Here is a 16779-nt window from a genome sequence, read left to right on the forward strand (position 1 = left end):
CGGCAGGTTGTAACATTGGGTTGTCCATGACGTGTTGGGTTGTCTGTGACTTGTTTCTGACACCGATGATGACGACCAGGACGATCGTCACTGAAGGATGGCCGAATGTAGAATATGGCAGGTTTCGGCATAAACACGGTCGCCAACTGGGCAACCCTGGAAGTACTGCGCAAGAACATGCAAGAGTATCTATTCCGAAACTTTAGTCATTCACTGTCTCCCCTACCTTAGACTCATGCACTCACGCGTTTTGTACTAGGTTGCAATAAACCGCTTTGTGTAAGTGATTTGGCATTTCCACAGCGATAACTCGGCTACTGTACGACGCAGACATCGGTCTAATGGGGCAGGGGAAGCGATATCCAATCCTTGCGCTTGCCCAGTGTCCCTAATGATGTTCACTGGGGTGGTTGGCAAAGAGTAGCAGAGTGTTGGCGGCCCTGCCTCTGTCAATCAACCAGCCCTCTGTATTTTGCCACACTTAGGAAGTACTAAACAAGAAAATTGTGTAAAAAAATCACTGGCGATTTAGCGGTAAATGCGAGAGAAGTGCGTTAGCATTAACCACCTTTTCCAGTCCATACTTGACTTCAGGGTAACCACTTCCGGTTTAAACCCAACTTCCGGTTGTCCACTTCCAGTCTAAACCCGACTTCCGGTTGTCCACATGCCGTCTATACATGACTTCTGGTTGTCTACCTCCAGTCAATGCTCCATTCCCGGTTTGACACCTATAAGTAAGGACGTATGTAACTCCATTTAATTAACCTTTAATTAGACTCAATTACTTTCAATTACCCTGTAATTACCCTTTAATTTCCTTAGGTAACCGCAGGTTACATGAGGTAATCTTGACTTCCCTTGATTGGCTTTAATTACGTTTACTTCCCTTAATTACTCTCAATTCCCCTTTAATTAATTATAGTTAGCTTTAATTGCATTTAATTACCTCCGGTATAACCTGAGGCTACCTTCCCTATTCTTTATTTTCAATTAATCTTTCTCTTAATTACACATATCTTAAATTCATTACCTTTAAGCTCAACTTTCTTGTTTTAATTCCTTTAATTACCTCTAATTAGATTTAATTACTCTTACCTCTAACTCTTAATTACCTTTGACTACTTCAATTTCAAATCATTTTTTTTCATTTACATTTACCCTCTTATAAATAAATATCCCTTTTGCATGTCCACTCATACCGCTATCTCAGTGAGGCTTCACCATCTCACACACGGACACACGCACATACATGCAGCTCTTTCTGTTTTGACACTCTAATGCTACCGTTAATAAACATAATAAAGTTAATTAAAAGTTAATAAACATAACTTTTAAATGCAAGTATAAGTAAGCTTCGGCTGTATCTAAAAATTATGAAATATAAATAGATATCTGAGTATTTTACGTACAATGCAGGTCACTAATACACGTCAAGCTCAGATAATCATTTTTTTAAGCCGGGTGAGAGGTGCTTCGTCACTGACAAATAATGTTGTAACTTTTGTGCCCTTCACAGGTAAAAAAAACATGGTTCAGGTCTCTGAAGAAAGCAGTTGGAAACACAAAATGCCTGCAGATCTTCCCAAATAATAGAGGGTGGACCAACTTGAATTGAACTTGAACACATTGCCGACTTACACTGGCTGGTGGCCCACCAGACCTCCTACATACCAAAACCGAAACTTTGCACTAAAACATGCCTCTTTCCCTTAAAACGTAACTCTTTACACTATGATATCTACGATAAAACGAGGCCACCATAAAGCACCTAGAAGCACCATCAATGGACACTGGACTATTTTTTCCTCCCGTGCTAGCTGGGGACCATTTCTTCGGTGTCATTCTTTCTAGCGCTTTTTGCTAGAGCAGTTTTTTTCTATAACCCAGGACTTATTCTTCTCTTTTTCGAAGCGGCAGAGTGCAGCACCTTTGGTTTAGGAGCATGTCTGAGGCGATGTGTTGCCCTGAAGGGTGTTGTGGGCAAACCATTGCGAGTAGACCCCTACCAGGCAGGAGTGAAGGCCCCTACCGAATGCCGTAGCGAAAGAGGGAATCTAAAATATTAACAACTGTTTCTTTGTAATTTTACATAAAATTTAGAATGTACCTATGTGGGTGTTCTTTGTTTTACTGACTAATAGCGACGCAGCGCGAAAATTATATATATTTTATCAGCACCTGCCACACACTGCGCTGGCGCCAGGCGGCTCGTCAGGTTACTTCCCTTTGTGCCTGGCGTCCATATTTCTGTACAAAACGAAATAAATTAATTTAATTTAATTTGATTTGGGGGTGATAGAGGGTTTCGATACAAGCATTGCCGTGACCTTAATTTGCTGGTATTTGAAATGACCTCAGAGGGAGGCTTCCTTAGGCCTTGGAACTAGCTCCACTAGGCAGTTGTAAACTATGAATGAATTCTGGTACGAAATACAACCCAATGTGGACCTTTGCGGTATGCAGAAATTTTTAATATGTCTGTAGGCCAAGAGCCAGAGAGACGGATAGCCGTGGTGAAGATGTTTAAGTCTCGAAATTTCGGAGAGGCTTGAACTAATATGCAGTCCATGCCTCTAAGCAAATGAGAGTGACAGTAGATGAATACTACCGTCGAGTGACGACGAGACGAGTTCAATTTCTTCTCTTTTTTTTCATACAAACAGACAAATAATCGTCTTCCTTAACAACGTGCATACCTCTGGAGCGTACCAGACTATTTTATGAAAAAATATGCATAACGTAAACGAAATATTATTGTAATATAATTCATGACGGTGATAGACGTAACGAACATATGTGAAACTCACTTACGTCATCAAGATATTTTACTTTGGAGGGCTCATTTAATACATGGTAGGCACACATGCTATACATGAGAAAACTTGATGTAGTGCAACAGCGTGGTTGTTTCACATTCAACACGTTTCCGTAGGAGATTTATAGAACTTGTCGCATTTCTTCGGGTTGTAGTTGATGAACTTCTTGTCTCCGCATAATAAGGTGTACACATACTCGCAGCACGATGGCACTTGTGGAGAGCCCACCGTCTGCAGGAAACATGCGTTGCCTGAAAGAAATTTCCTACTTATATATGGGTTTTGCCATAAATAAAAAAAATATAATGCGAGCCATAATGCAATATAATCTAAGGTAACGCCATCTTGTTTGCCGATCTTGCGCATTCGCTGTGATACGCATGACAGGCTCAGTACGTCTTTTCTCGCTGCTAGGATTTACGCTTGACTTTGCAATCTCACCACGCTCAAAAACTGATGAAATACATCAAAACAAGATCGGGATCCGCCTGTATTTCCAACTGAAACTGTTCTTTTTGAACAACAACAACAACTTGATTGCGAGATGATGAATGGGGAGTTTCATCGGCAGGGGCGATACTCTACTCCATTGATGGTGGTGATGCGGGGAATGAAATAATGACCCCCTTCACAGTAAGGATCGAAGTCCTATGGTATCCAGAAAGGTGAAGTGAGCTTTAAGGAGAGAGCTCTCCTTCTGGAAGAACACTGTTTTTATCTATCTTTTACGGGTTACTGGATTTCCTACTAGTTGGGGTACCGTGCCATTCCCTAAGGAGTGTGCGGTCACGGAGGCGTTTATCACGGAGAAAGCGACCTTCGTGAGCAATCGGCACGTCTGAACGCAAGAAAATTCCAGAGTGGAAACCATGAAGCGAATCTTCCGAAGGCACAGTGTTGTAACTGTGCTACGCCAGAATAGCGTTTCCTGCTTGTACCTGGGGTTAAGAATTCCCGGACTTTTTTTACGATCCCGGGATTTCGAATTCTGTAAACGTGGATATATATATATATATATATATCTTTCTTGCAGGTGTCGGATATCCGTGATTTCGCTGTATAGTACGCTGCCTACCTGCGCATTCATGCCATTGGAAGAAGCAATACAGACTGTAGTGACGCCTCGTTCGCGAACAATTCGGCTTGGAATGAATGGGCTTATTCACTCGCACGTTAACGTTATCGATTTAATGGGTCGTTGGTGCTAGCCGAACGAGAGACCTTTTAGATAATCGAATGTTCTCCGATTCACTACTTTACGTTAAACTTGCTCGTTGAGGCTATCGTGTTCGTTACGAGCTCTCCCGTGTCATGGCGTCATCCCAGGTAGAGAACAGGAGCCTGCGAGCGAGTGTGCAATTTCTCCAACCAATGCGGTTCATCGTTGTTCCTCTGCTTCAATACATTTAAATCTGGCGTCATCTCGTTCTGGTATCCATGCCGCACGACCACACCGCAGTACGGAATCATGGCACGCTACATGCGCCACAACGAAATATTGTTTCCGGGTGCCTTCTCGCGCGCTTCCACAGTACAGCAGCGGGACAGGGACTCGGCGCAACTAGCCGACAGCTTGGATGCTGCGGGCGGTTCTGTAAAGACGGTAGAGAAGTGGCGAAAGGTGAGTACTCAGATTCCTTTCTGCCCAATTAGCAATGAAGCATGCTCATTTGATATTGCCATGTAGATAGCCGCACAGAGAAGAAAAATATGAACCCGCAAATAAGTGCTTGTCAGAGAGGCAGTAAACAATTTTGGCAATGCAGCACAATTGTGTCATACTGTGACTGCATTTCGAGGAACGCACACAAGGTACAGACATAGAGCTAATGTATTTTGCAGCTAGGCATGACAGGATTGGAAGTCCATCGTGAAGCGAAAGCTGCTTTGATATGCACGCGGAAGAACGGGACAGGTGGCCGCCGTGCATCGAGCAGCTGACCACTGCAGAAAAACATCTGGTGACCGTTTTGAGAAATGTCAGCAGCGTAGGCGTCGCCACCAGCACAGAGCACGGTATCAGCCTTGGCGTGGGTCAACCTGAAGATGGCCCTTCAGAAGAGCCGTGTGAAGCTGACCTGCGGCACGCAATTGTGCGTGATGCTGACCCTGGTGATGGTACGGCTTCTGTTGAGACTTTATATGCGTTGGTTTGGAAAAATTCAAGGGGTTTTACACGGTTTTAGTACTTCCTATTTGCGTTTTCGCAGTGGTCATTTGCTAGTTGGTTGTAGCAGCACACAATGAACCACTTCAATCTCCACATGAGCCTTCAAGTTGAATGTCGCAGAGACTGTATCACTGGCAGACAATACTGAAGGAAGCAAACCTCCGTCACCCCAGGAAGGAGATCAAAAACAAGATGTCCCCAGATATCGACGAAGAAGCCGAATAAGTAAGGTTCACAGTATTTGCATTGCTTTGTTGTTCATCCAGTGATCCACACATGCGGAGGGAGTTTCATTTTAAATCGAACCAGGCGCAGAAGTTGGGTCTATTGATTCGGAAAAAACAATATATATATACATATATATATAAGGGAAAAGAAAATTAGCAAGAGCTCTTTGGCTGCTCGTATAGCATATGTTTGTAAGTCAAACGTCGCCATGCCAGTACTGGACAGCTGTTTCGGTCTTGTTGGGCCATCATCAGCATACACTTGACTGGCTTTGCACTGGGCTTTCAGAGGTGTCGTAGGACACCCTGACGGGAGGCATCACGTGCCACGTGACCTTCTGACGCCATCCGCTCAAACGTTGCCTGCCTGCGTACTGCTGATGATGGCCCAACAAGGCCGAAACAGCTGTCCAGTACTGGCATGATGACGTTTGACTTACAAACATATGCTACACGTGCAGCCAAAGAGCTCTTGCTAATTTTCTTCTCTCTTATACACTTGACTGGCTTTGCACTGGGCTTTCAGAGGTGTCTTAGGACACCCTGATGGTTGGCATCACGTGCTACGTGACCTTCTGACGCCATCCGATCAAACGTTGCCTGCTTGCGTACTGCTGATGATGGCCCAACAAGGCCGAAACAGCTGATTTACAAATATATATATATAAGGCAATTGAATTGGAAAAATCAGACGGCCACGAATATGTATATATGAATAGATGAATAAATCAGCGAGCCTTAAGACGGAAACGAATAGGAATAAGTTGAAATTAAGATTTATTATTATACAAAATAGGGATAAAATTTAGCTATTACAAAATCGACGTTCGGCGTCCAGGGTTTCCTGAAGCAGGCGGAGTTTCCGCCGAAACGTCGATTTTGTAATAGCTAAATTTTATCCCTATTTTGTATAATAATAAATCTTAATTTTAACTTATTCCTATTCGTTTTCGTCTTAAGGCTCGTTGATTTATTCATCTATTCATATATACATATTCGTGGCCGTCTGATTCTTCCAATTCAATTGCCTTTTATATATATATATATTTGTAAATCAGCTGTTTCGGCCTTGTTGGGCCATCATCAGCAGTACGCAAGCAGGCAACGTTTGATCGGATGGCGTCAGAAGGCGTCACATATATATATATATATTATATATATATATATATATATATATATATATATATGTGTGTGACGTATAAGAGAGGAGGTGCAGCTCGCGCAATAAACATATGTTCGTTCCCCGATTCACTGATCGCCCCGTTCCTTCGTCACATGAGTCGACAGGATAAAACCTGAAGCCAAGCCACCTGCAGCATGCCACCGAAACACCAACCACTTGTGATTCCCAAATATGACGGGGAGGCCGGCAGCGTACCCATCCAGAAATGGCTCCGTCTTTTCGAGTCGAAGGCTGATTCCTGCAACTGGACCGACAACGAAAAGGTACAGAATTTCAGCGAATATGTCGAAGGCGAAGCTTTCCGGTGGTATCTAAACGAAGTTTTTGGCACCAACGAGACGTGGGAGGACATCAAATCCCGCATGGGTCTCCGCTTCGCAACATCGGCTGCCGACCCTTTCCGCGCGTTTATTCATTATCGAGAGCGCAGGGACCAGTCGATCGAGTCATACTGTGAAGAAAAGCGAAGGCTCGGCGACTCCGCAGGACTCACGGCCGCTCACGTAGTTTCTGGTCTGACAGACGGTCTTCTACCAGACTATGAGCTTGCCTTCGCAGGATTGGACATTCAATCTTCCACGGATTGGTTTCGAGCCGCCCATAAAATCGATATTGCTTTAAATCGTCAGAAGTCGCGAAGCACTTACAGCCAATCGCAACCCCGAAAGTACGTCCCAGCGGCTGACACCGTGCAAATGCATCCCAACATTCCTAAGACCGAATGTAGGCACTGCGCGTCCATTGGGCTCCCCCAGCAGTTTCACTGGCACAACGCCTGCCCTAACCGACCGTCGGTCTCTGCCCTCGGCCCTGACCAGGGAAACGGGGACAGCGATCCAAGGTTTCAGTAATCCATTTCAACGCATTCATTAATGGGAATCCTGTAACTGCATTTCTGGATACGGGAGCCACAATTTCTTGCATCAGTGAACACATTTACAAGAGACTCAAACTTCAACTCCTCAGGAATTCCAGCATCGCAGTTCAACAGGTTACATCTCCCACACAAACCTTGGGTCGCGTCCGCATTCATTTACAAATTGGCGATACGGGAAGTCGAAGTCCATGTCCTCCGTGGTATGACGGCGGAATTCCTTCTTGGCCTCGACTACGCTTCAGACTTCAACCTTTCCCTTGACCTTTCAACCCGAACGCTCAAGCACGAGTCACCCCCTCAAGATACACCACGCTCCAGTGATAGTTGCATCAAAGACGACTCCTTGCCGATAGCGCCGTGGCACCCCAACCGTGGGAAGCTCGCTCCTGCCATGGAAGGACCCTACACCATACTTCGCAAGATTTCAACTGTTAATTATAAAATCGACCGCTCCATCTTACCTCTTGGGCGGCTAACCGACATCGTCCACGTTAGTAAACTACGCCTCTACCATTCCCCTACTCGCTTTTCTCTTGGAGGGGGGGGGGAGTGTGACGTATAAAAGAGGAGGTGCAGCTCGCGCAATAAACATATGTTCGTTCCCCGATTCACTGATCGCTCCGTTCCTTCGTCACATATATATATATATATATATATATATATATATATATATATATATATATATATATGTGTGTGTGTGTGTGTGTGTGTTTTTCCCTGGAGTGCCATCCCCATTCATATTCGGCGACCACCATTAACTTCCTGGATGTGCAAGTTAAATTAACTGATGGTGTTCTAACTACTGATCTTTATCGCAAGCCCATGGATTCCCAGCAGCATTTGTCATTCAACGATTGCCACCCACGGCACATAAAGTTGGCTGTTCCCTATAGTCAGGCTGTGAGATAGAGGAAAACATGCTCAAACGACGCTGATCTTAGCCGACTAAAATTTTCTGCCAATAAATCCCCCACGACTAAAACAAACGTTTCTAGACCGCCAATTTCCTTCCGACCTAGTTGAAGACGCACTAGACATAGATCGCAAAATGGATCACCAAAGTTTACTTCTAAAACGAAAAAATGACTCACGAAATGGTACCTTAAACGTAACGCTAACATTCGCTGGAAATATCCCAAATATCAAGCATATACTGAATTGCCATCATAACTCCAGTCCGAACGCACAAAAGAAATTTTCCCTGAACCACCGCGTGCCACCTACAGGCGTGCACCAAACTTACAAGATAGCCTAGTTCGCTTTTAAGTAACCGTACCAGAAAATTCACCAAGAGGCTGCCACCCATGCAACGGTCGTAGATGCCAGCTTTGTAAATTAATGCAAACGATCCAATCAGTCAAGAGCACAAAATCCGATTTTTACGTAAATCAACGCTGATCTAGATTGCAACTCCTCTAACGTTGTATATGTAATCGAATGTAACACGTGCCAAGCACAGTACGTCGGTCAGACTAAAACGTCTTTTAGAATTAGGTGCAATAACCACCGATCGCCCATGTGACGAAAAAATATAATCTTCCTGTTTCGCGCCATTTCAACCAACCGGGTCATTCAATTCAAGACGTTTCAATTTTTCTTCTTCAATCAAACTTCACTACCGATCGATCCCGAGAACAACGCGAATCATACCTTATCTACACATTCCAGTCTGCCATAAACGAAAGCTTCTTTTTTCCTTTCGTTTCAGCTGAGGTCCTGACAACGCCCCCCTCCCCGACTCCAAGGACGTTGACACTACCCAGACTTGACACCGCATTCCTGGACTTGACCTATCGAGCGCCGCCAGGTGGCGGGGCCCTCCTCATTCACACGTCATTCTAGACAAGTGCAAAAGCTCCAAGTCCTGTCCAGTACTGGCATGGCGACGTTTGATTTACAAACATATGCTATGCGTGCAGCCAAAGAGCTCCTGCTATTTTTTTCCCTCTTATATATATATATAGATACTCATGGAACGATGCGACAGTACGAGAGGACACGTGTTTCGCCGTGTTTGCGGCTCGTCAGGTCTGGGTAGCTGCTCATCGTTCGAAATTGGCAAACCAGGGGTCGCTCAGCGAGCGATATACACATGGGAGGGTGACTGAGCACTCCTCAATGCCACAGTGCAAGCCAGTGAATTATAATGAAGAGAAAAAAAGCCATTAAAGAAACAGGTAAATGACACTAGACGTATTTGAAATTAAAAATTACAGATTAAGATGGCTTCTATGACTGCACGCTGAGAAACAGATACTCATGGAACGATACTCATGGAACGATGCGACAGGACCGCATCGTTCCATGAGTATCTGTTTCTCTGCGTGCAGCCATAGAAGCTATCTTAATCTGCAATTTGTAATTTCAAATACGTCTAGTGTCATATACCTGTGTCTTTAATGGCTTTTTTCCCCTTCATTATATATACGAGGGTGGCTCCATAAGTTTCCGGCCCGACCAACTTTTAATAGGCATAGAGACGAAACAAGTGTATCACTTTTCGACATAGTCACCCCTAACTTCAATGCACTTTTGACACCTTTCAACCAGCATTCTTATACCGTTGAAAAAATAGTCAGAAGTTCTGTCCGCAAAATGCTGGAAAACTGCCTCTTGCACCTCACTATCGTTTTGAAATCTCCGTCCTCTGAGATCCCTCTTCAAGTTTGGGAACAAGAAGTAGTCACTCGGTGCCAAGTCTGGACAGTAGGGTGGGTGGTGGATTTCTTCGAAGCCGCTCTCCTTCAGTGCAGCCTTGGCAACAGAAGCCGTGTGGACAGGGGCATTGTCCTGGAGCAACCGGACACCTCAACTCAACCTGCCGCGCCTCTTTTCCTTGATGGCGTCTCGCAGTCGGTGCAGGAGTGAAGCGTAATAAGTCGCACTCACTGTGGTGTTCCTCTCTTTGAAGTCGATGAGGAGGATCCCGTGAAAATCCCAAAATATTGTTGCCATCATCTTCTTTGTGGATTGTGTGACCTTGGCTTTTCTTGGGGGTGCTTCTCCTGGTTTGCGCCATTCCATCGACTCCTTTTTCGAAAGGGGATCATAGAGCACCATAGTCTCATCCCCTGTGACAATTGACGTTCATATTTCTTTTTCGTTCTCTTGACAGAGCTCCAAAAACTCTTTGGCACAGACGACGCGCTGTTGCTTTTCAAATGACGAGAGAAGTCGTGGCACCCATCTCGCACTGACCTTTGTCATGTGACGGCCCTGGCCGATGATGCGAAAAAACGGTTGTTTTGGAAAGCCCCAGCCTTTCTGAGATTTCCTTCACCTTCAGACGCCTGTCACTCAGCACTTCCTCCTCGACAAGAGACAAATTTTCTTGTGTCACCACTTCCACTGGACGACCATCGCGTGGATCATCTTCAGTGGACTCTCGCCACAGTCGAAACTGCTTAGCCCAGTCGTTGTGTACGACGGAGAGTCTTCCCTGTACACGTTGTCCAGTCGCGCTTTAATTTCTTTAGTCGAAAGTCCCTCTTTTGTCAAGAATTTTATCACAGCGCGGTACTCGATTTTTCCATTTTAACTGAAGAGTGCACCCTGGCTGTTTGAAATGCCGCTCTCCAACCGACAAAAGCATGCAGAGGGTTGAGGGTGGTGCGCCGGCCCTCCAACAGATGGCGCCACGCGTCCTTTATCGCATTTTCAAATTCGCGCGCATTTTCTACCTCGGGCCGGAAACTTATGGAACCACCCTCGTATATACAGGGTGTTTCAAAAAACGTGCCATTCGGACTTTATAAAAAAACGGGGCGACGGAAAAATACGGGGTAAAGGGCACTTCTGTGGCAACTGAATTTGCCATCTTGCAAAAATATTTTCATTTGATTTTAATTAAAATAAATTGAATTTCTTTAATTGAACTCCAAAATTTCCCTAGTCAACCTAACGTTTTTTTTGCAGAATTTGAGAGCCTGTAGCGAACTTAGTCAGGTCCACCAAGAAATCCGCTCGATATTGCAAATGGAACTGCCCAAAAAAAAGTCACGAAGTTGAGGCTTCAGAGTTTCGGGTATTCAACAGCGCACCAAATCAGTTGGAAAAATGCGCGGAGGGCAGGACATGCTCCTGCCCCCATGAAGCTAGAAGAGTTTATCGCCGGACCGGCGCGCAGCACAAGTCGCGCAGATAACAAGGCAGGTGACATTCCACCATACGTTGATAAGCGGCAAACAAAAATGATTCCGCCTCTTTTTTTCCGCCTTGTGTTTTTTCGACCTTCTATCTTTCATGGGGGCAGGAGCATGTCCTCCTCTCCACGAATCTTTGCGTCTGATTTGGTGCGCCGTTGAATACCCGAAACATTGAAGCCTCAATTTCGGGACTTTTTTGGGGCAGTTCCATTTGCAATATCGAGCGGATTTCTTAGTGGATCTGACTAAGTTCGCTACGGGCTCTCTAATTCTGTAAAAAAAACGTTAGGTTGACTTGGGAAATTTCGGAGTTCAATTAAAGAAATTCAATCGATTTTAATTAAAATCAAATGAAAATATTTTTTCAAGGTGGCAAATTCAGTTGCCACACAAATGCCGTTTACCCTGTATTTTTCAGTCGCCCCGTTTTTTTATAAAGTCTGAATGACACGTTTTTTGAAACACCCTGTATACAGGGTGTCCCAGAAAACGTGTCATTGAATTATAATAATAAAACTACGCCACCTAGAATCATGCGGTCAACGGCATTTGTTCTTATTAGGTTTTTGCCACCTTGTAAAGTTAATGTCATGTACCCCAAGTTTAATTATGCAAATATTTGCGAACTGAACTCAGAAATTTGCCAAGGGAAGGTCACTTTTTTACCCCACCAATATGAAGAGCGTGCCGAATTCACTCCAATTCATGATAATTGACAGTGATATTCACGAACTATCCCATCGGAAAAAATAGCCGAATATCATGCTTTTCGGAGCACCGGACCATAACGCGCGATGTCTTTTTGAGCGCAATCGCTCGCAGTGCGACGAAAGGAGGTTCCGAAGCCAGCCCAAAGAGTGATAGTAGAAAAAGTAGTGTTCCTAAAATTAAGAGAGGGAAACCATTATCCCAGCGAAAATCGGACGTGGTAAGCCATGCCTGCGTTATCTCTTTTTGCGGTGCCGGGGTGGGCTGGGTTTCCAACCTCCTTTCGTCGGACTGACGAAGATTGCGCTGAAAAATTCATCGTGCGCTATTCTGTGCGACCTCCGTAGAGCATGATGTTCGGCTATTTTTTCCGATGGGATAGCTCCTGAATATCCCTGTCAATTATCATTAATTTGAGTAAATTAGACACTGACGAAGACACTGACTCTTCACATTGGTGGGGTAAAAAAGTGACATTTACTAGGCAAATTTCCGAGTTCAATTCGCAAAAATTTACATAATTAAACTTACGTTACACGACATTCACATGAGGAGGTGGCAAAAACCCAGTAAGAACAAATGCCGTTGACCGCATGATCCTAGATGGCGTTAGCTTTTTTATTATAATTCAATGACACGTTTTCTGGGACACCTCTCCGGGGCCTACGTTTCTTACTATGAATTTTTTATCATGGTTGGTGGACCACTCTGTATACAGGGTGTCCCAGAAAACGTGTCATTGAATTATAATAAAAAAGCTAACGCCATCTAGGATCATGCGGTCAACGGCATTTGTTCTGATTAGGTTTTTGCCACCTCCTAATGTGAATGTCATGTACTCCAAGTTTAATTATGTAAATATTTGCGATCTGAACTCGGAAATTTGCCAAGTAAAGGTCACTTTTTTACCCCATCAATATGAAGAGCGTGCCGAATTCACTCAAATTCATGATAATTCACACTGATATTCACGAGATATCCCATCGGAGAAAATAGCCGAACATCATGCTTTTCGGAGCACCGGACCGTAGCGCGCGATGACGTTTTGAGCGCAATCGCTCTCAGTGCGACGAAAGGAGGTTCCGAAGCCAGCCCACAGAGTGATGGTAGAAAAAGTAACAGTTCCTAAAATTGGGAGAGGGAAAGCATTATCCCAGCGCAAGTCGGATGTGATAAGCCGTGCCTGTTTTATCTCTTTCTGTGATGTCAGGGAGGGCTGGGTTTCCAACCTCCTTTTGTCGGACTGACAAGGTTTGCGCTGTAAAATTCATCGTGCGCTATTCTGTGCGACCTCCGTAGAACATGATGTTCGGCTATTTTTTCCGATGGGATAGCTCCTGAATATTTCTGTCAATTATCATTAATTGGACTAAATTAGACATGCTCCTCACATTGGTGGAGCAAAAAAGTGACCTTTACTAGGCAAATTTCGGACTTAAGCTCGCAAAAATTTACATAATTAAACTTACGTTACACGACATTCACGTGAGGAGGTGGCAAAAACCCAGCAAGAACAAATGCCGTTGACCGCATGGCTCTAGGTGGTGTAGTTTTTAAATTATAATTCAATGACACGTTTTCTGGGACACCCTGTATACAGAGTGGTCCACCAACCATGATAAAAAATTCATAGTAAGAAACGTAGGCCCCGGAGAGACAATCGGGCAACGGATTTTTTTCTGCCAATAACTTTCGCCACATATTGGTAACATTTTTATTTCATTTCAATTAACGGAAAGTTAATTTCTGGAATGGAACTCTGAAATTTCCCAAGGCAACCTAGCGTGTCCTTTGCGGAAATGGGTTCCCCGTGGTCATTTTACTCAGAATAGCACATAATCCCACTCGTAATGCAAGGGCAATTGCCGAAACAAATTCGCCGAAAATCTGTGGAAATGAGCCCTTTGCTCCGCCTCGTTTTTCACGGCTCTAATTTGAGCGCAAAGCTGCGAAGAAAGGATGTTACATTGGCACGCCACACGAAGGGGGAAAGCGTTACAAGCCTTACAAAGGGAACAAACACGCGCGGTGAGTGGGGGATCAGAGCTATCATATCAAAAATGAGGACGCCCGACGTATTGACCGGTAGGGAAGGAAATACATTTTTGGAGGGTTTTGCACTCCGGTCTCAGTGAATGCAGTGAACAAGTAAGCAGCAGCGATGACAAGGACCGTGTATTCCAACTAAGAAAAAACGAGGATGATCATTGCTCTAGGGGCCACAGGTATGGACTATGACAGAAGGGTCCTCAAATACAGTGAATTTTTTTCAGAAACTGTGTGATGGGTTCTGAAGTTCTATTCCGATTATGGATTCTGAGGGCGGTGATGGGTTCTGTAGCTGAAGTCGATGATGGGTGTTGAAGTTGAATTTCTGCGAGGGTGTATGAGGGCTGTGATGCCATCGTTTATAATGGTGATGGGCTGTGCGGAAATCCGGTTATAGTGCGAAGCAGGATGAATTCTTCGGAAAATGCCGGCCTATGATCTCTGCGGACGACTTGCACTTATCTGATTTCGCCTTGACCCTTATATCGCTCATCTAATGTCACACATTCAATGGGTGCCACTGCCCAGCGGTAAAACACACTAAGTCAGTGGTTCCCAAACTTTCCCGGCTCACGGCACATCAAAATATACACCACCTCGTCGCGACCCCCCCCCCCCCCCTCCCCTCGGCGATGCCAGACGTCTTCCGATTTCAGCGCATGAACGTTAGCCAAAACGATATAAGCTGACATTTTATTCGGGCGCTACATTCAGAGGGCGAAGGCCAAAAAGTATTGCACAAAGGCAGGAGTACTTGTGCTTTCGGACTCCAAAGATGAGTTTCGTTTGACAGCGGTCAGAAATCGTTCCATTATTAAGCAGCTGGGAGCACGCAAAACTCGGAAACAACAACTACGAACGAGTGCTCAATCCTGAGCAAATGTGGCGCAGTCATATGTGCTAACTACTGCGTGCTTCGCTCATCGACAACGCACGCGAAACGGTTTTCTTAGGTTTTTAGCGTCCGCTCTAATTTGGGAAGACGCGCCGTGTGCCGTGAAGGCTAGACGCAGACGCTGTGGCCTTTAGCGGGAGTGAGTGGACCTCACGACATAGATTTTGGCCCTCCTGCACAAGCGAAAGCAGGCGTGAAAGTGAGGCTGTGTGATGCATCGAATGCGTCGCGTACCCCGCATGCAAGCGCATTTATGAGAAACCTCCGGGTCTGCTGCCACGGGCTTCCTGGTAACCCAGGACAGCGGACGCGACGTGACACTTTTTTTAAAGTCCCACTACGGGCTTTTCTCGTGTTTTCAGAGTTCTACCACAGTTATGTTATTGAAATCTTCTTGTCTCACTTTACATTCCTGCAAAATATTTTGGCTCTACATGACGCGACAGCTAGATAAAATTATCTTTTATTTTTTAGGACTGTGACGTCATGTAAGGCTCCGACGGAGCGCCCGGCTCTCATCTGGCAACGTTGTTCTCGTTCGCGTCTTCCGGGGGGGGGGGGGGGGGCTCACTTTTTGCACTTTGTTAGGGCCGGGTCCATAGCTTTATGCGAGCAGCAGCAGCAAAGCAGCAGCGGTGCGGCAGCAGCAACACGGCAACATGGCAGCAGAGCAGCTTTCTGCTGCCGCTGCTCTGCTGCTGGAGGCGTCCCATAGCTTCGTTGCCCGAGGTACAGTGCACACCGATGTACCCTTGTGTCGTCCCTGTCTCGCCTGGATAATCGGCCATACTCCACCGAAAAGGTTCTTGGGTGCTGGCCAGCAAATCAGCTCATACCTGCCATGCGCGCCCTTGTGCAATTTCTAGTCTCGACGGACCTGTTTGACACATTGTGACACTCTTTGTTTTTAGTGCCTTGAGACTTCGCTTTTGGTGACAAGCTCGGTGATGATGTTTTCATTTATTCTTTCAAAGCGTTTCAAAGCGTCGAGGTTAGTGTAGTTTCCCTTTCTTTTATTAATAACGCGTCCTGGAGTAGCCAGTCCCGAGTGGCTCGAGACTACCATCTCCATTTTTTTCTTTTAAAATCAATCAATCAATCAGCTTCGTTTTGAATTAGCGGCAGCAGCGGCTTAGGAAACACAAAGCGTGTTGGCAACTCTGGCATTGTTTACATTTCGCACATTCCGAAGGCGTACGCAGCTGCTAAGCCTTTTAGTGCACACACTTAGGAACGCAATCCTAGGTGAAAGGCGTTTGTGTGAGATATATATTGTGGATTTGGAGCTCATAAGTGAACTTTGAGATGAGTGTGGTGGTGGTCTGAGCCTCGTATTACCTGATTGACTCTTCGTTGATGTGTGCGCAGTTAGTTTCCTGACATTCAACGTAGGTTCGTCCTACTGCTGTGCAGAACCGTCCTTGCTGTGTTGTGTGGAGATTCTTCTACGGGATTTTGTCGTATAAATAATTAAATATTGCCTCGTTACTATAGTATTCGATATTTTGACTTACGGTGACTGTCAAATGCGTACGTTGCTATTAGTGAAATAAAATTGTCTAACGAAAACAAAGGCCCCTTCTGCTAGTATTCACTGCTTTCTGCCTGTTTTCACAAGGAATGGGTTCATTATCTATCTCTGTCGAACCTTTTTTCGTTGTCTGAACGTTGTCTACCTCCATCTGACCCTTCTCAAGGGTCAGTTT

At 45.0% G+C, this 16779-nt stretch overlaps 1 protein-coding gene across 1 annotated transcript in view; it reads right to left on the reverse strand.

The window, feature by feature from the left end:
- Window positions 1-486: 486 nt before the first annotated feature.
- The window catches only part of LOC135387274 (uncharacterized), a 49360-nt gene continuing 33067 nt past the window's right edge, over window positions 487-16779 (reverse strand). Inside the window, exons 7-8 of the mRNA XM_064616554.1 lie at window positions 2815-3070; window positions 487-731 (exon numbers count right to left, since the gene is read on the reverse strand). Of these exons, the coding sequence (XP_064472624.1) occupies window positions 2919-3070 (152 nt within the window). The 3' untranslated portion in view covers window positions 487-731; window positions 2815-2918. The remainder of the gene's footprint in view (window positions 732-2814; window positions 3071-16779) is intronic.

Source organism: Ornithodoros turicata, chromosome 3 (genome assembly GCF_037126465.1).
Source record: "Ornithodoros turicata isolate Travis chromosome 3, ASM3712646v1, whole genome shotgun sequence".
Lineage (NCBI taxonomy): Eukaryota > Metazoa > Arthropoda > Arachnida > Ixodida > Argasidae > Ornithodoros > Ornithodoros turicata.